General features: G+C 36.0%; 1 protein-coding gene across 1 annotated transcript in view; it reads left to right on the forward strand.

Annotated features, from left to right (window-relative positions):
• The window catches only part of Magi2 (membrane associated guanylate kinase, WW and PDZ domain containing 2), a 1,359,346-nt gene that overhangs the window by 865,692 nt on the left and 473,620 nt on the right, over window positions 1–20,034 (forward strand). Inside the window, exon 4 of the mRNA XM_042684528.1 lies at window positions 8,682–8,897. Coding sequence (XP_042540462.1) covers window positions 8,682–8,897 — 216 coding nt within the window. The remainder of the gene's footprint in view (window positions 1–8,681; window positions 8,898–20,034) is intronic.

A 20,034-nucleotide genomic window follows, 5' to 3' on the forward strand; every position in this document is an offset into this window, starting at 1 on the left:
GAGAGAGAGAGAGAAAATGTTCCTTGTGTCATATGGGAGAAAGAAAGATAGCAATATAATTTGTTTTTACATTATTTGTGAGGGTTAGTAATTTTTCTCCGTATGAGTTAATGATTAATTATAATGAATGCTTTCACTCTTATTCCTGAACACAAAACCAGGGTTCTCACGCAAGTCCATACTCAGACAATACACTTGTAATACTCATTTATTTTTATACCCCCTACCTGATCATGATAATAAACTAAAAATATGAATGTACACTTCTTAGAGGCTTAGTAACATTTTCAACATACTCTGGATAGCAAATAAATCAAATACCAAAAAAGTCATTATTTCAATAAAATTTAAAATTGTTAGTGTTGCAGTGTTTTTTTTTTTTTTGTTTTGTTTTGTTTTTTTGGGTCCGGTCATGGGGCCTGAACTCTGGGCCTGGGCGCTGTCCCTCAGCTCTTCAGCTCAAGGCTAGCGCTCTACCACTTGAGCCATAGCGCCATCTCTGGCTTTTTTCTTTTTTTGCTTATGTGGTGCTGGGGAATTGAACCCAGGGCCTCAGGCATGCAAGGCAAGCGCTCTACCACTGAGCCACCTTCCCAGCCCAGTGTTGCAGTGTTTACTGATCTTCTCAGTCATTTTAAAAGAGTTTCTTGGTTTGTTCTTTATGAGGAAAATGAGTTACCTTAGTGATAACATAGTGGCTTTTGTCATTATTTGATGAAAGAGCTGTCCACTACAAGAGCCACTCCTCTGACATGACTATTGATCAAGTGAGATGCAGTGTGTCCATTCAAATGTGTTTTAAGTGTAAATTATACACTTGGATTCAAAGACAATATGAAAAATTTATATATTTTATTAATGACCATATATTGATTACATTTATTGAAATAATATTTCAGATGTGTTGAATGAAGTAAAATAGATTTTTTAAATTACTTTCAACTTTTTCCTTTTTAATGTGAGAAACTGTGAGGCAGGATTTACAATTGTTGTTACCGGGGAGGTAGGCTAAACTACTCTTTTTCTCTGCCATAGTTTGTTCTAATAAACTTTTCTATCATCTTTACTTTAAAAAGCAATTTTTGTTATTATAATTTTATTTATTTATTTATTTATTTAGTCGTGAGACTTGAACTCTGGGCCTGGGCGCTGTCCCTGAGCTCTTCAGCTCAAGGCAAGCGCTCTACCACTTGAGCCACAGAGCCACTTCCAGTTTTCTGGTGGTTTATTAGAAGATAAGAGTCTCACAGACTTTCCTGCCTGGGATGGAAAATCTCAGATCTTAGCCTCCTTACTAGCTAGGATTACAGGCGTGAGCCACCGGCACCCAGCTGGTATTATAATTTTAAATGCAGAAGTGCTTTATTTCTGAAGCAGATGTGTGTTTGACATCAAAAATCATATGTGGCTATTTTCCTGTTGAGATTTTCATTTGTAATTTCTCTCTGTATACTGTTTTGTGCAGATAGAAATGTTCTGAACTTTTCTGATAATGCCTGAAAGGAAATCACTGATTTCCTTTAAATTAATGAACCACAAACCCTAACCAGCCTGAGACAATTACAGCTAGCTAAAATTTGTCCTGTGTCTTTCCATCAGAATGACCACTGTGCACAGTGAAAAAATTTGGGAGAAATGACAGGCCAAATTAACATCTATACCCTCTTCTCAAAAAGAGACAGTAAAGTTCATGATGGATATCATCGTGGGTATGTTATTGGAAAAAGTATTTTTGTAACGGAAAATGATTTTTAAACTCTTAGCTTGGATTTGTTACAAAATACTTTAATTTCATATGTGACAAAAAAAATACCACAACATTTTTAGGTTACAGACAACAGTGAATCTTTAAAAATCAGGCCATTTATTTGCTATGGCACTCATATACACTATTTTGAGTGTTATTCCTATTTCTGCACACATATGATAAAGGTTTTGGGGTTTGTTTGTTTTTTTGCCATAATTCCCTAACCTAGTCTTTTAGGTTAGACAGTGTTTGCTTCTTGGTTTCAAGCTACCAACTACCTATGCTATGATGAGAAAATGATATATGAGGGTTTTTCTTTTAATTCTTGCTTTTTAGGCCGAAATTTAAACATCAGAACTGCTTACAAAAATAACTTTAAAATTCAGTTGACCAAAAAAGACATTCTAAAATAGTGAGAATGTGTGTCTTGTTTATGTTTTGGAGTACAATTTTAGAGAAGTAGATATTTCTTGTGTAGTATTTATTCACTTTGGTAGTTAGAGATTTTCTAATTTACTAACCATAGCCCTATAACTGTGATTTTTGCCATGTCTGAAGTACATGGTGATGGTTTTGCTACTGATTGTAACTCATTACTCTCTCTTGGTTAATGTTAAACATGCCCTCAATCTTTGGATTTGGGATCATCTCATTTTGTATCCATTACTGTTAATTCAAACTTAAATGTTTGATGTGGATTGAAATGATTATTTACTTATGATCTGGCAGCATAATTATGGTTGAATCTGAAACTATATCTCTTTTCTGTTAAAATATAAGTGCCCAATTGTTTGTGTGTCATTAAGGAGGCCAAGTATCAAACTATTTGCTCTATTTGTGATGTTAGAAAAAAATAGATACAATTCTCAACCACTTAAGTGTGCTCATACACATTTCAGATGCCTCATGCTTGTCATCATAATTACTAGGAAAGCTAAGAACAAGAGGATGACATTTTCAGGCCAGTCCAGACAGAAAAGCTTGCAGAATTCCTTATAAACCCTTATCTGGGTGCAGTGGCCCGTACCTGTTATCTCAGCCAAAATAGGTGGATCAGAGTCCAGGCATGCTCTGACAGGAAGCAAAGACCTATCTCAAAAATAACCAGAGCAAACAATAAAGAGGGAGGGGTGTGGCTCAGCAGTAGAACACCTGCCTAGGAAGAAAGTCCAGAGCATAAATTCTAGTACAGAGAGCAGTGGGGGGGGGGGGGGGGGGAGGGGATGAGGAAGGGGTTCATGCACCACTCCCTACCTACCCAACGCTGGAACAAACAAAGGCATACTAAATGTGAGAATGTTGTATTTGTGAGTCCTTGGGAGAAGAAGAAAGAAAATGAAGTTCATTAGGCTGGTTGAGTTAATAAAAATATAATCTCCTTTAGTCTCTCTCCCCCTTTGCAATAAATGTTATACCATCCAGTGTAAATATTCATTTATGAAATATTTTATTGTTAGGGAATATCAACATTTTATGATTATTCATTCTACAGAGTTTCTAAAAGCATTTCCATTTTTGAAAAGTGATAAGTGGGTACATTCCCCCAGGTTCCACTTCCAATAGCCACGTCTTTAAGAAAGAAGAAGTACCTAGGCATAAATAGTTGCTGAGAATAAGTCAGACTCTTCAAATAATTCTCATTTGCTTTCAAGGCAATGATTAAAAATAAGACTATGTAAATTTATAGGTTATATGACAGAATTAAGTGGATTATTTTACTTATCATTTGTGATCACAGTAAGTAGAATTAGATATTAAAGTTGTAAAAATGTGCTGATGTGCATCATTCTTAATGAAAATAGTCCAGCAAAGCTTATTCCCTCTTCCTTCCTAAAGTGTGCATACTTCAGAAGGGGAGGGAAAAATTGCCTAAAACATTCCAGCAGTATAATTTAGTAGCAATATCGCCTTTCCCTTTTGAAACTGCTCCCTTTGTGCTAGTTGATTGTGGCTTTGATGGAAGTTCTTCAGCTTGAGTTGTGGGCAGGCTGTGGATTGTGCTAAACTCCCTATATTGCAGTTAAAGGCAACATAGTATTTTTGAAAAGAGATGAGGTCGTTAAGTCAACCAGTATAGATTTTTCACTTGCTTTATGTATAATCTTGGGAAATGCTTTAATTTCTTGGGGCCTCTATTTTCTTACCCTCAGGAGAATGACTTCCTACTGTTTTGAGATGAATAAACACCCAAAGGATTCATATGTCTTGATCATCTTTATGGATCTAGCCATACCTTATACCCCTTTATTATCTTTGATCTTTTTAGTAGCACTGTGGTTAAGGGTGATTCTAATACCCAAATTTGATAGGAGCACATATGTAAATTGTACATTGCAGGGCCCAACTTAGTGATAGTGTTGGTAGTAATCATAGTATAATACCTGTGGTTGATATTTTAACAAATTACTATTTGAAAGTCAGTGTCTCACTATGTTGTCCAGGCTGGTCCTGAAGTCCAGGCCTCAAGTGATCTTTCCCCTCAATCTCCCAAGTGCCAAGATTGGTGTGTACTATTTTGCTTTTGTGACTATATTCATTTTATTCTTATTTTAACTGAATTAATTTAAGGATATAATGAGGAACTTAGTTTGGAGGGCACAGGATTCAGAGTCAAGCTTTCTCACCAAGACCTATGGAATTAAGCATCACATACTATTGTGAGAATTTTTGCTTACTTTTGTGAGATTTTAGATTCACTGAATCCTGGTACAGTACATAAAGGCTCTTCATTCTTAGTGAGACAATAATTTATAGATCATTATTTTATGATAATATAAACTATAGTTTAAAACAGTGTATTTTTCTTATATATTTTCTAAAAGACTCAGTTTTATAATTGTATATGTCTTTGTATTCACTTATATCAGAGAGTCATTTTGATGGTTCAGCTACTTGACTACTTGGCTGTTGATCTATGTATTTCTTAGGCAATGGGATAGAAATCTTGGCTTCTTTTTGCCTGAATTATGTTGTCAAATTTAGTTACTGAATAGATTATTTCTGTATCTCTTTTAAACTGTTATTTTTGCAAAAGAAGATAATGTTAATGTTTTACCTAGTGATTTGTGCAATTTTATACCCGAAGTTTAATCTTATATATTAATTTCACAAATCAAATCAAATCAGAGTAAGATTGTTGCTATGTAATTTATAATCACATCATATCAATAGGTATAATTATTTAATAATAGACACTCAGTAGGATCTGTTATCTAATATTTATGTAAGCCTGTGCTATGTATTTGCTTCTAATTAGTAGAAGGAAACATAAAAATTAAAAGACAATCACACTAAAGTGCAATTTATTTTTCTTAGATATATATTTGAATGCCTTAAAGATGTTAGAAAATTACTGAAGATTATGTCATTTATTAGGATATTTGGTAATTATTTCCTTGTTTAATGTTGCTTAGATAAGAAGTATCTCTTTAGATTCCATATGAAGCCTAGCAGTTTGCTAAGAGCTTTATCTGCCATTAGGAATGCTGAAATAGAATAGTTCACTGCATTGCAGGGAACCACTAGCTATTTTTGTTTGGTTAGAATTTGAGGCAGGAGTGGGTGGGAAGGGATAGTGGGAGAACAACAATGGAATGGATAACAATGTTCAACGAGAGATGTACCTTATTCATTTATTCATGTGAATTTAACCCCTCTGTCCAGCATCTTTACAATAAAAATAAATTTCTTAAAAAATTGTCATTTAGATGACAAAGAATCGATCCCTTTGAAATGTTCTAAATCAATTAAAAAGTGACTATAGGTGAAATGCACATCATCTGCCCTTTTAGACTTCTGTTTAAAAGTACTACATGTTGGAACTGGAGGCGTGGATCAAGGAGAAGAACACCAGCCATACCTAAAATTGCCAAATGAGTGTGAGGCCTTGAGTTCAAGCCCTAGTACCAAAACTTGAAATAGTACTATGTGTGTAAGAACCACTTTACTAAGAAAAAAAAAGTTATCTTTGTTTTATTCTTAAATTTGGGCTAGCAAGCCATCAGAATATTTGCTTATTTTGTGCCATCATGAGGTTTCATTGCTATTAAATACACTGTAATTTTTATTAGGCTCTTCTTTATACATTCTGCTTTACCTTAACAACATTCCCAAATTCCTTTCTACCTGGGAAGACTCCAGAGATAAAATGAGCAGAAGGAAGGGTACCACTTCTGTACTAATCATAGCTCGCTAGAGAACGTAGGAATCTATCTATCTATCTATCTATCTATCTATCTATCTACATACATACATATATGTAGATAGAGAGAGACAGAGAGAGAAGTATAAAATAGGATTTATCAGGTTGCGTTACATGATTGAAATCTGAATAGTCTGCAGGCTGAAGAGCCAAAGAACCCTATTGAGGCACAGTCCAGGAAACTAGAAGCCCTAGAACAAGGAGCCAGTGATGTAGGCCCAGTCCAAGGCTGAAGGCCTGGAGACTCCCGGAAGAGTCACTGCTGTAAGACCATGCTCAAAGCTTGAAGAATGAAGAAGCTCAAGTCTGCTGTCCATGCCTGATAAATGGCTTGAGGAATGTTCACACTTGCTCAAAAAGACTGGAGCACCCCCTTCTGGTCTAACTTAGGTAAGCTGAAAAAAAAGGAAAACAGAAGAAAGGAAGAGAAAGAGAAAGAGAAATAGGAGGAGGAGGAGGAGGAGATGATGATGATGATGATGATGATGATGATGATGATGATGACGACGACGACGACTATGATGACAACAACAACAACAACAATTATGACAACTAGAGCTTGTATGCCCAGGCTACCTACCTCTCCCACCTTTGTTCCCACCAGTCTACTGGAGAGTACTGCCCACATTCAAGGCAGGTCCACCCCCTCAGCCGCTCAGTAATCTCTAGAGACATCCCCATAGTCACACCTAGAACTGTGTGAGATTTATTGATCTCCTAGGATCTTTCAGTCTAATCACGTTGAAAGTCAAGCTTAATCATCACACCTTCCTTTCCTGAAATCAAGAGACAGCAAACACCTCGTCTAACACCTCTTTGGAAGCTTAAGCCCTCCCTTGTAACTGAGGCTCAGCCAATGACAACCTAACTGGGAAGCTCAAGGATTTTTAGCCTTTCTTGTCCATTAGCCATCACATGTTTTGTTTTGTTTTGTTTTGTTTCCACACACCTGGTTAAGTGTAGCTTAATTGGGATATATTTTGCTTGTTTATAACCCAGAACACGCATGGTTATAGCAATTACTGCTATCTCCCAGTATAGAAAAAGGAACTGCACCTTCTTGTGGTTAGGTAAAATGCTTGAACCACAGTTATAGAGAAAATTCTAGACCCAGGTCTCCTCTAGATAAAGGTTGTTCACATGACTGATTCCTTGGACATTCTTGACATCTACAGGTAGTAATAGGGTATCTTTCCCTCTGCTGGACTGCAGTACTCAGTCTCATATCCTGTTATGTTTATCTGTTTGGTGTCAAATCTGGCCTTCAATACCAAATTGTTGAGCACCTTATTAGATAAAAATTTAATTGTAGTAAGGAGTGTTTCCTAAATGCTCACAGGAGTGCTGAGTGCATAGTCTGTCATAATAAAGAATTTTTAATCACTGAGCACAAAAGTGTAGAGATTACTCAACTGCAAACATCAGCATGGATTTGAAATTGGTACTGAAAGTGTAATACTGATTTTTTTAGAGGGTCATGCCTGTAATTCTAGTTTTGTGAGTGGCTAAGATTGGGATGACTGTGGTTCCAGGCCAACCCTGGGCAAATAGGTTTGTGATGCCAGTTGTCAGTAGGGAGATAGAGCTGTTCATCTGTCACTACCTAAGTACAGACCTGGTCAAGAATGGAGATGCTGTCACTCCAGTGGCTCACATGTGTAATCAAAGCTACTTGGGAAGTTGAGATCTGAGGATCCTTATTTGGAGCCAGCCCACTCAAACAAATCCAAGGGACTTATCTCCAATTAACCAGAAAAAAACAGAAGTTGAAGTGTGGTTCAAGTGATAGATCTTAGTAGAAAAGCTAAGCAAGAGCCTTTAGCAAGAATTTCAAGTCCTACAACTGTCCCACACGTGTGCATGCATGTGTGCATGTGCGTGCATGCACACACACACACACACACACACACACACACAAATTACCAGCCCCTGAGAGAGCTTACAGTGTGAATTAAGTGGTAGAGTGACAACCTAGCAAGTGTGAGTTCTGAGTTTACCTTAGTACTGAAAAACAAAAACCCCACCATTTTAAAAATTGTTCTATTCCTTGCACATATAAAGGTAAGCATAGAAATTCTATTCTATGCTAATATGCCAGGTTCTTATTACAAATATTAACAAGATTTACCTCTTTGAAGAAAGAAGTCTCAAGGACTGATAGGGAATGAATGCTCCCATAGCTTGGATGACAGAGTTATGGGCAAAACATCTCTTAGGTAATCCGAGGAAGGATAAGAATGACAAATCCACTGGCCGTAGCCACAGGGACCACTATGTGTGTAGACTTGGAGATACTGCTCCAGCCAGGATCTATACACACAGAGGACAACAACCAGAACCCTCTGAATGCTGGAGAAATAGCACAGTGTGCTTTACCTTTCCAGAATAAGATTAGACTTTAAAATATTACTTATAATGTTTGTGTTAATCACAATCAATTAACATTCAAGACTTACAAATGATTTTGAAATTAATTATATATATGATTTAGGAGTGATGAATAAGACTGTATTTTGTTTTAGCAGAATGATATTGAAGTCAGATCTATGTGTAAGCATGAAAACTCAACACTATAGGGAAAATGGATACATATGACAATAGAAAACCATATGTGTGTGTGTGTGTCTACATATGTATAAAACAGGATGAAACTGGTATAACTTCCGTTCAGTAAACATTACAGACACAGTAGAATAATGACTGAGCTTCCACATGTTTTCCTATCATTTGTAGACAATTACTACGGGACCCCAAAGCCTCCAGCTGAACCAGCACCATTATTATTAAATGTAACAGACCAGATACTTCCCGGAGCCACTCCAAGTGCTGAAGGAAAACGGAAGAGAAATAAATCAGTGAGCAACATGGAGAAAGCCAGTATAGAGCCTCCTGAGGAGGAAGAAGAAGAAAGGCCTGTGGTCAACGGAAATGGAGTAGTAGTATCACCAGGTAGGTCATCTACATTCTTTACAGGATCGTTAGTTTGTTGCTTTAGATGTGCATATGTGTGTATTTATATGCATAGATACATATATATGTACATATACACATCTATAATCATCTGTGTGTTCCGCTATAACCATATTCCAGGTATTTTCAGAGAGAAAAGTATGTTATCAAATGGGAAGTACATAATTTTGAATCTGAGTTCTAATTGGTTCTAATTTTGATATATTGACTCAACACTCTTTAACTTTTATTTCACATATACAGTGATAAGGGTTCAAGCAAATTTTAGAAGATTTTGCAAATTATGAGTATGACTGTATAAAGTTTTAAGGTCTTTCAAGGACTATTAAAGAATATTTGTTAGAATTCTGGCATGGATTTGCCTCTTAGGATTATTGCTAACAGAACACCCAAGTAGCATTGGCCATACTATTTTGCATGATTAAATGTTATCAAAATAGGAAAAAATCATAAGCATGACAAGCTGTTAGCTTTCTCAACTAGGGTTCAAAAATTTTATTTTACTTTTCTATTTTTAATAGTGGCATACCTACTAAAGAGTTGGCATTGAAAAATCTAAGGGCTTTGTTAGAGTTCTTAGAAACATGTTAGCCCATATGCTGTGACTATATGTTATTCAAGTTTGCAAGATGACTTTGATGTCAGTATTTTAATTTTCACAGTAGCTTCTATCCTGACATAATATTTGAATTTTCATGTTCAATTATTTTTATCAAAGAAAAGCTTCATATGCTTTCTTATTTTTCTTCCTTTTTCAAAATACCTATAGGAAGTGTTCTTCATTGAACACAAGTAAAGGGAAGATTAAATTGAATCTATGTTATCGTGGTATAAAATGTGAAAAGGTGATGTCATTTTGCTACTCAAGAAAGCCACCTTGGAGATGGGGAAAAACCAGTTGTTTAAGGATACAGGTGGACCTGTTGCAACAATGAGAAGTACAAGTTGTCATGTCCAAAACGAGCTTTACAACGTTGGTGCGGGGGGGGGGGGGGGGGGAAGGGGGGGAAAGGGGGGGGAAGGCGGGGAAGGAGAAGGATTGGGATTGGGGGGGAGGGGGGAGGCTGGGAAGGGATGTGAAGGGTAAGCAAAGGAGGAGGCTGCAATGCTTGGTAAGAAATGTACGCATTATCCTGCCCATGTAACTGTAACTCCTCTGTACAGTATGTTCACAAATAAAATTAAATTAAATTAAAAAAAAAAAGAAAGCCACCTTCTCTATTAATAAACTTTAGGAACATGTGTTATCTGACCCTAGCAAGCACTGATTTGATGGGTAAATGCTAAAGAAAAAAAATCATTATAAGTAAATAATGTAACTTATTCACTATACTATGTTAAAGTATTTCCTACACCTTCCTCTTTTTAAATTTGGAATTTTCTATATGAAAATACTTGCTTCTCATAAGTAAAATTAATTTAAATTGATAGCAGCTAGTTTTCTTAATTTTTGAAAGTGAAAACAACTCAGGTGAATTGAAGAGTAACCACAAAAGAAGCATAAATTAAGATCCAGAGAAAAACTATTGGATTACATGCTGATTAATACATTGTAGTAAAAAATGTAAAGTATAAAATCCTGAACCATTGAATTGGATTTCTTGTTTAATTTGTGCTGAACAACAAAAAAAATAAACTGCTCTTTTTGGGGGCACCTATGGCCCAGGCCTGTCATCCTAGCTACATAGAAAGAAAGCTGAGACCTAGAGGAATGAGGCTTGAAGCCAGCCCATGCACAAAAGTGAGGCTCTATCTCCAACTAATGAGCACAATGCTGGACTAGGGGAATAGCTCTAGAGATAGAGTGCCAACTATGAACAAGAAAGCTGCAAGACAGCATGAGACCCCGAGTTCAAGCCTCAGTCCTACACTAGGAACCTAATTAATTGGAAAGGGATAGAGTAATCTAGAAAACATTATTCTTTTCTGTTGTGTATATTTATTGTGAGGATCAGGTACTTTTACGGTTAAATACTTAAAAGTTTTTCATGAGCTCCGAAGATAAAAAACTAAATGAAACTATTTCTGGCCATCTGTAACTATGGGGCCATCTCTATGTTCCTCAGTCTAAGGATGGTGGAGAACAATTGGACAGTCGGATGATGCCACCATCAGTGGCTCTGTGACATTGACTGGGGCACACGATCCTTATTCTTCATTTCTTCCCTGCTTGGGAAATGTCCGGTATATAAATGAATAACCAGTTGGGTGTTCAATGTTGGGGAAGGAAGTCCTAAACAAGAAAACTGGTCCACCATCTATTATTAGGAATCTTTTGACAATCTCAATCCTTGAAATTTTCATATACGTTCCCTATAATTTACTTTTTAAACTCCATCACATTTTTTTTTCTTTCTTTCTTTCTTTTTTTTTATTGTGAGAATACCATACAGAGGAGTTACCATTACATGGGCAAGATAACCAGTACATTTCTTATTTTTTCTAGCACATTCATTGGTGTGCTTTTGACTTCTCCAAGCATTTTGAGCATTTTGAGTAGATATCAAAGTGAGATTTTGCTTAGTTAGAGACACGGCTCAAGTGGTAGATGCCTGCCTAGCAAATGTGAAGCTCTGAGTTCCAATCCCAGTACTACCCTAAAAAACTATTAAAAGGGTTTAAATAATAGACTTCTATTGAGAACATTAACATAGTCAATAAAGCACATTTATCAAGTTAGAAAAGATGATTGAAATACCTTTAAGAGGAATTGTAATAATAGTAATAAATAAGGTATGTACTCATTTACAGATTAAAAGCTGAGGTATGCTGAAGTTAAATAGATCACATGTCATTAATATGAAAGGAATTATTATATAGGAAGTCTGCATCCAGAATATATGCATTGCTATCCTAAATCCCAAATAACAAAAGAAGATCATAAACATATTTCTCAATCATATGAGTACACACAGCCACTATTTTACCTGTACATCTTAAAGAGGCATTATAAACTTCTATTATTAAAAACAGCTTTCCGTCTGTTTAATTTCATGTGCAAGCATTTATTGATATACCAAAAAATCCTCAATTTTCATTATGTTCTATACACATATTAGAATCAGACCCACTGATGTTTTTCTCCTATATACCTTATCAGATGATCCATTTGACCTATCTAAATGACATTTCTAAAGATGCTTCAGTTTACATACATTACCTTTATATTATATTTTCTTCAAATTTTCTCCTTGAACTATCTACTTGATACTATTATCAAAAAATTCATATGACATGGGAATATTCACTTTGTGTAGCGTTCCCTAATTATATCATGCATAGATTTAGTACATAGCTTCCAGGCAAACTGAATAATAATTATTTTTTATCAAAGTCTTAGAAGATCAAAAAAAATCTATCTTTCTGGTCTGTATCATCTTAGTGATGGAAATAAATATAATTCTATTTTTAGAAATGTAATTATCTCTTTCATTCATAAAAATCATGAGAATGAAATGAGAAAAGAAACTCATAATGAACTCACAGAATGGGTCAGGCATGTCTATACAGTATACATATTATCTCTATTCCCATAATAACAGGTTATTTATTGTGTGAATGAAGCACTAAAAGTTAGTGATGTTTAACTAAGGGAAGAGTACCTTTACTGATAAACTTGAAATGTGAACTCAGCAATACTTGAGCTTTTATTCCAGCACATTTTCCTAAGCAACTAACCACACTTGAGGACATAGTAACTTCTGACCAGCATAAGGTAACAAACATATCTGCAACCTAGTGTATTATATCATCATGGTAGTCCTTGTCTCTCTTGGGCTTTGTGGCAACAGAGTTTGATCCAATTTTTGAAACGAGTTATTCTAACATCGTCTTATAGAGTTTGTCTTCAAACTGATGTTTAAACTTCCTGACCTAGGCTGGGGACCAGTGGCTCATGTCTGTTATCTTAGCTACTCAAGAGACTGAGATCTGAGAATAGTGGTTTGAAGACAGAACAGGCAAAAAAGTCTGTAAGATTCTTACCTCAAATTGATCAGCAAAAGTGCCACAAGTGGAGGTATGACTCAGTAGTAGAGTGTTAAGACTTGAGGGAAAAAAACTGGCCAAGTAAAGATTCTTGTTACTTTTATCATCAATTGACCAAATAACTGAGAAGACCAAATTAAAGGGAGGAGCTAGTTTGGCTTATGGCTTTGCTTCGGAGGTTTTAATTAATCATACTTATGTAGGGGGTGGCCAATAGGAGAGAGAGGAGTGAGGGAGGGGAAGAGAGGGAAAATGAGAGAAAATAGATAGAAGGATGCCTGAATTTGTGGGCCCAAAACTTTTATTCCAACCAGGTCCTCAGTCTGGGGAACTGTGCTACCCACAGACAGGGCAGAATAACAAAATATTGAAACAAGGACACCGAACAACCCATCCAACAATGATACTTGCAAGACACTATGATGGAAATGAACTTTTCAACTTTGAGATGGGGCAGGGGAAGAGTGGGGGAGGTGAGGTAGGAAGAGGTAGTAGGAGAAAAACAAAGGAGCGGGTAACAATGCTCTACAGGAAATGTGCTCATTACCTTACTCATGTAACGGTAACCCCTCTGTACAGCATCTTTACAATAAAATAAAGAATTTTAAACAAAGGTCTTCCCATTTAGCTATTATTTTCTGGAAATGCCCTCAGACATACCAAGAGATGTGCTTTACTAATCTCCTGAACTCTTCTTGATCCAATGAAATTGTCTGTCAAGAGTAATTGTCACACAGGTATCTTTATTTCAAGTATTCAGTAGATTTTTTAATTTTTAGTTAATTACAACTAAGCCTCTGGAGAATGTCAAACTTTTACTGCATGAAAGTGATTTAGTTTGCTTTTCCTGTTAATTTTACATTATTCAGTGTTTTCAGCATACCGTGTTTCCTAAATTTTACCTAACATTCTTTGAAAAGTTATATACCTAATGTATGCAAAAGTATATTTAAAAACTTCATGATTAGATATGAGAATTGTCTAATTTTCTAACCTTGAAAATATAAAAATAATTTTCTTCATGGCTGATTTTTCTGCAGAAAAAAAACATATAGTCTGTAAATCAGTGATTTGGTGATGCTTTCTTGGACTTCTATTTCATGAGTTATCTGCTAAACTTTTCCTGAAAATGATTCATTATAGTCTTGTAGTTTCCCCTCATCAGCCTAGGGTAAAGAACTGGAAATATATTTTTAAAGCAATTAAATCTCTGTGATCACACAACACACACACACACACACACACACACACACACACACACACACACACAATGCGAGGAGGAATAGGACAGGGCCCGTTAGAGTTACCTTCACCAACAAAGGGAATACAGTATGTGGACACAGAGCTTCCTTCTCCAGTTCTCCAGGGCCCCAGGCCCGCAATTAGTGCAAATGAACTGCATCTCCCAGAGAGCAAACAGAGTGTCCCTTATGTGATCCCCGAGTGTCCTCGGCAATGATCTCAGCTCACCATTAGGGACCCACATCCAGGTTTCTGGGCTGCTTGGCACGCTGACTCTGTCTGCACCATCAGTCCTGGTTTCGTGAATGAGATCCTGTCACTGTCTGAAGAATTATGGCCTCCGTAGTGAATCTCGCTGTTTTCCAGTGAATAATGCCCCACTCTGAAACCGCCCAACGCCTCTTCCCAGCTTATTTTTGTGTGAGTTCACAGAGGCTATGAGTCCTGTATCCACCCAGACCTTCATCTATTTTGCTTCTTTGTGTTGTGTTTTATTTTTCGTTGGGGGAGATTTAGTTTTATGATGTTCTTCCCAAAATACTATAGGTTTTATCTCCGCTTTGGTTGGGGGAAAAAAATCTGGGGCTATTTTAAACTGATCTTCTAAAACTAGATACTATTTATAAATAAAGCACATTCTATCTCTTCTTTAAAGGATTACTTGAAAGTTAAAACTGTCCTAATGTAAAATGCTGTGCGTATCTAAATGTGATTACCAAGCCACAAGATGACCACTCTGGGTTTCAGGTTATGAACTGTAGTAGTCATTGTAAACACACCATAAAAATGTGAAATCGTGAGACTCTTCAGAGGTCATTTTTAAATCAAAGCAGACTCACTTTGGCTCAGACTGAAAGGGAGGCCTCCTCCAGCCCTCCAGGGGATTCAGCATTTTTCAGGGGCTTGCACTCAAGCTCTGTGTATAGTGTTTGTCCCTTTCTGTGGGGTGTGCCATCAGTCCTGGCTCAGGGGATGCATTCATGTCAGTGTAACTTGTTAATGTGAGAGGTCTGATATGTGAACATGAAGAATGGAGACAGGAATGAGTAGGGCCACACCTGAGGTCATACCCAGGGAAATGTTCAAGTGGCTTGGTGTTGTCCAGGATTTCTTGAAGTCTCAGCTTTTCTCAAATCACAATCATCTATTCACTCTCAGGCTGATTTTTATGGTTGTCTATGTTTCCTCCATCACCTTTCTTCCCAGAAAAGTGGTCATGACTTCTCATGTGAAATCCCAACTACTTTTTGTCAGAGGTTTGAGTTATTTCTTTCCCTTTCTCTTGCTCTTCCTCTTTCTTTTTTTCTTTTCTTCTTCTTCTTCTTCTCCTTCCTTTCCCTTTCCCTTTCCTTTTCCCTTTCCCCTTCCTTCCTTCCTTCCTTCCTTCTTCCTTCTTTTCTTCTTCCTTCCTTTCTGCAAACCACAATGCCACTTCTGGCTTTTTCTGAATAGTTTATTGGAGATAAGTGTCTCACAGACTTTCCTGCCCAGGCTGAATTTGAACTGCAGTCCTCAGATCTCAGTCTCCTGAGTATCTAGGATTACACATGAGCCACTGATACCCAGCTCCTACTATTATACATATACTATCTACTTATTATATACTATGTATGTGTATGTATCTGTTTCTCTTAAAGTTTGTTGAGAACTTGGGGGGGTGGTATGTTCCCATATGACAAATTTCTTTAGAATTCATTACATTATAAAAATCACAAAGCAGAGTTTCAGAGCTATGATAATTATTATTGCCATTATTCCATTCTATTTTTGTTAAAGAGTTAAAAATTAAATAGAAGAAGAAATAGATCGTATTAATTAAGGTTACTCTTTTCCCCTGTTAATAGAAAATATTTTCTCTACTAATCTTCTTTCTTGATTCTTTTCAATTTAGATTTTTTTGTCTCTGAAAATATTTGCCTGACCATCATCTACACATATACCTGAAACATTTAAAAATGTCTTTATTGTTCTTTTAGTGCTCTGCACAATTGTAGATCATTGTAGGTCTTAGATATAGATGAAGTATCTCTAAATCTCCAAGCACTAAGTGTGCCTTCTGAGAAATTTACAATTCCCTAGCTAGCTCCCTGAATAGATGAAATTCAATATTTTAATAAATGGTAAAAATTATTTCTTCATATAAGTAATTTCTGCTTCCTCAAATTAATACATCATTTCAAAAATAATTTCACTAGCTTTCCCTAATTCTAATATTATATTATAGACTTGTCTTTCTTTCCTGACCTCAGAAAGTAAGGAAAAATATTTGAATTTCTAAAAGTTATATACGTTTATAAGCAATTGTACATATAGGCCACCATATCTAAGTATTTATCTCATACCTTAGAGTGAAGAATTCACAACATTTTTAAAAGAATGATTTCTTGAGTACTAAAATGTCTAAACTACCAACTGAATAGTAGTAAATGGTATGCATAGAAAATTCCTGAAGCATATGCACAGAAAATGTGCACTATGCAGGGTGCATAGAAAATTTTGCAGCAGCTAGCTTTCTGGAGCACTGAGAATAGCAGCAGGAGGTAGACCTTCTTTGAACTCTCTCTCCTTTGTATTTTGGAATTTTGTAGCATGCACATGTTTTAATAAACCTAAAAAGAAATTATTTAGATGATAAGAAAACAATCACCATGCACACAATGTACAGACACATTGTGGTTGTAATTCCCCTTCTTGCTTTAGAAAGTTTGGTAAAAATAAAGAAATATGTAAGCATGCCATCCTGATTTACTTGGATCAACTGGTTCCTGAAGACAAAGTGCTCTCCACTTTTTATTATTAAGATGGAATCTATACATGGCCTTTATCAAAAGTCAATTACATAAGACTATAAGCATCAAGTTTTATTATAAATAGGATAGTACTCAATAACCATAATTTCTCATGATTCCAGAAGTAGGTTTCTCTTGTATAACTATTAATCCTGAAGTGATAAATCATATACAAGAGCCTGCCTACTGTTCAGATGAAGCACTTCAGCCTTGAGTACTGCAATAAAGATCCTCCCACCATGAAACAAAAGAAAACTTCAGATCAATGTAATGGATATAGTTTTTTTTGGTCAGTCATGGGTCTTGGACTCTGGGTTGGGCACTGTCCCTCAGCACTTCAGCTCAAAGCTAGCTCCCTGCCACTTGAACCACAGCACTACTCCCAGCTTTTTTCTGTGAGGAATCGAATCCAGGCCTCATGCATGTGAGGCAAGCATACTACCACTGAGCCAACTTCCCAGCCCTGGATGTACGAATTAATGGGATTGTTAGGTTCACAAGAAACTGAAGAAATCTGCAGCTCCCACCCTACACACCATGGTGACCAATACAACAAAGGAGCAAAATACAAAACAGAACGAGAGCAATCCTTTGCAAGCAGGTTCGAAGTCAGAGTTGCCCCACGGAGGACTAATGAGGACACTAAGCCTTGGGCTAAAATGAAACTGGGGGAGCCTATGATTCTGCTTTAAATTATTCCCCACAAAGGTGCTAAAATGATGCCAAGATCATAGTTCAGTCACACCACGAGTACATACCAAGAACAAATGTGAAACTCTAGATAAAGTATTAGAGAACATGGCGAAATGTGTAGTTTCTCGGAATTTTCTCACCTTTAAGTTAACAAATACTCTTGCATGACTCAAATGGGAGAGAAAAGCTCAATTTTTTATAAACATCTGTTTCTATATGTTTTTATTGTAAAAATACTGTACAGAGGGGTTACAGTTACATGAGCAAAGCAATGAGTACGTTTCCTATCAAGCATTGTTACCTTCTCCTTTGTTTTTCCCCTCCCATCCTTTCCCTCCCACCTCCACAACTACCACGCCCCCCTCGTTTTCAATACAGTGTCTTCTACATCTCATTGTTGCAATGGGTAAACCTGTATCCCTATTTAAGCATTTTGTTTTTTCCCTTCCCCTCCCCAAGCTAGAGAAGCGTATATATAAGATGCAGGGCCCCAACATCAAATTCAGTGAAAACAGGGGTTATACCGTGGGGGAGGAACACACAAAGAAACAAAAAAATCACGTGGCACATTATAAATACATTAGAAACAATAGCAAGAAAAAAATGTATGTGCCTATCTTGGGGTTCATTTTGCTTAACATCATTTTATATGGTCATATGTACATAGTTTTTGACCTTTTCTGCGTGTCCTACACATGTACTAGTTATTGCAAGTAAGGGAAACCATGGGACCTATGTTTCTTTGGGCCTGGCTTACTTCACTTAATATAAGTTTTTCCAAGTCTTTCCATTTCCTAACAAATGGGGCGATGTCATTCTTTCTAATGGAGGCATAGAATTCCGTTTTATACACACAGACACACACACACACACCCACACACACCACATTTTCTTGATCCATTCATCTACTGAGGGGTATCTGGGTTGATTCCATATCTTAGCTATGGTAAATAATGCTGTGATAAACATAGTTGTGCTGATAGCCTTAGTATGGCCTTGTTTGTGATCTTTGGGGTAAATGCCTGAAAGTGGGATTGCCGGGTCATAAGGGAGCTCAAAGATCTTTTGTAGAAGAAATATTTTCATGTCTAACTCTTTTTCACACTTGCACTGTTGTTTTTTTGAAAGAAAAAAAATCTAAATATTCTAAAAAATTCTAGCAAATTGTCCATACTTTATATTGTTTTTGTTCTATTCTTGCTTCTTATTTTAATCTTTATATAGTTGTATTAAGGGATGCCATGCAAAAAACATGAATATAATGAATAAAATGGGAATATAATGCATCTTAATCAATGTCACTCCTTTGAACATTCTCACTGCTCTCTCCAAACCACCCACTTTCCTCACTTTTCTTAATTTTGTAGGATATGCATTGAAATTTTGACCTCATTTTTCCATACTGCTTGTTTTTATAGTCAGAAATAATTTGATTTACTTGATTTATTTAATTACTCAATTTGCTTAGAGTTCAGAGTAGTACAACTCAATGATAACAGCGTGTAACACTGTATTCTAGTAGTTTACTACTGAGGACTTTCTACACATGTGACTTATAATCTTTATAAGTAAGTACAGCTATTATCTCCATTAAAGAAATATTCACCTTGTTCAAGTATACACTGTGAAAGACAAATTCAAACCATTAGCAGTTATATTTAACTGTTTACTGCGGAGAGTGTTTGTTGCAATCTGAAAATTGTTAAAGGCAAAGTCAAATTTATTTTTATGGTCCTCAATCTCATTATCTCTGAGCTTAGAACTTCTTCATCCATTTTTACATCCAAAGAAATAATATGAAGACAAGAAGAAAAATTATTTTATTTGTTAAAATTTGTCACGAGATAAAATTCAAATTGTGTGATATTTCAGAGGAATGAAATCAACAATATTTTATCTAGCATTAAAAAATCCTTCATTACTTTCTCTGATTTCAAAATATGGCAATATAAGAAGCCCTATATTCACTATATACATAAACCATGTCAAATTAAATATGGGAAAATACAGGATAGATAGGTTTATTCTTGAAATGGCTTTGTCTTAGTTTCTAGTTATTCCTTAGTGAAGTTGGATGAGATCATTAAAAACCATTGCATTTTGAGTTATCCTTTTCCTAACATCCAAGATAAATGCAGAAATCAGAAACATTAAACAAATGGAATAGTTGCTATGCATATTTTTTCTAATATTAAAACTTTAGGCAGAATTAGAGCTGTAAAATTTGTAAAGAATGAACTAAATGCAAAGTAGATATAGTTTATTCTCTCCCAATTAAATATCTTTTTGTCCCTATGCTATTTACAGATTTCTGAGCCCTTCTGCCTTCTTATGGAAAAAAGGAAAACACATTTCTTCAATCCAACAAAACTCTTAGTTTAAGAAAGACCAAGGAATTATATTTC

The sequence above is a fragment of the Dipodomys spectabilis genome, unplaced genomic scaffold, assembly GCF_019054845.1.
Source record: "Dipodomys spectabilis isolate Male_0828 unplaced genomic scaffold, ASM1905484v1 ptg000089l, whole genome shotgun sequence".
NCBI classification, from domain to species: domain Eukaryota; kingdom Metazoa; phylum Chordata; class Mammalia; order Rodentia; family Heteromyidae; genus Dipodomys; species Dipodomys spectabilis.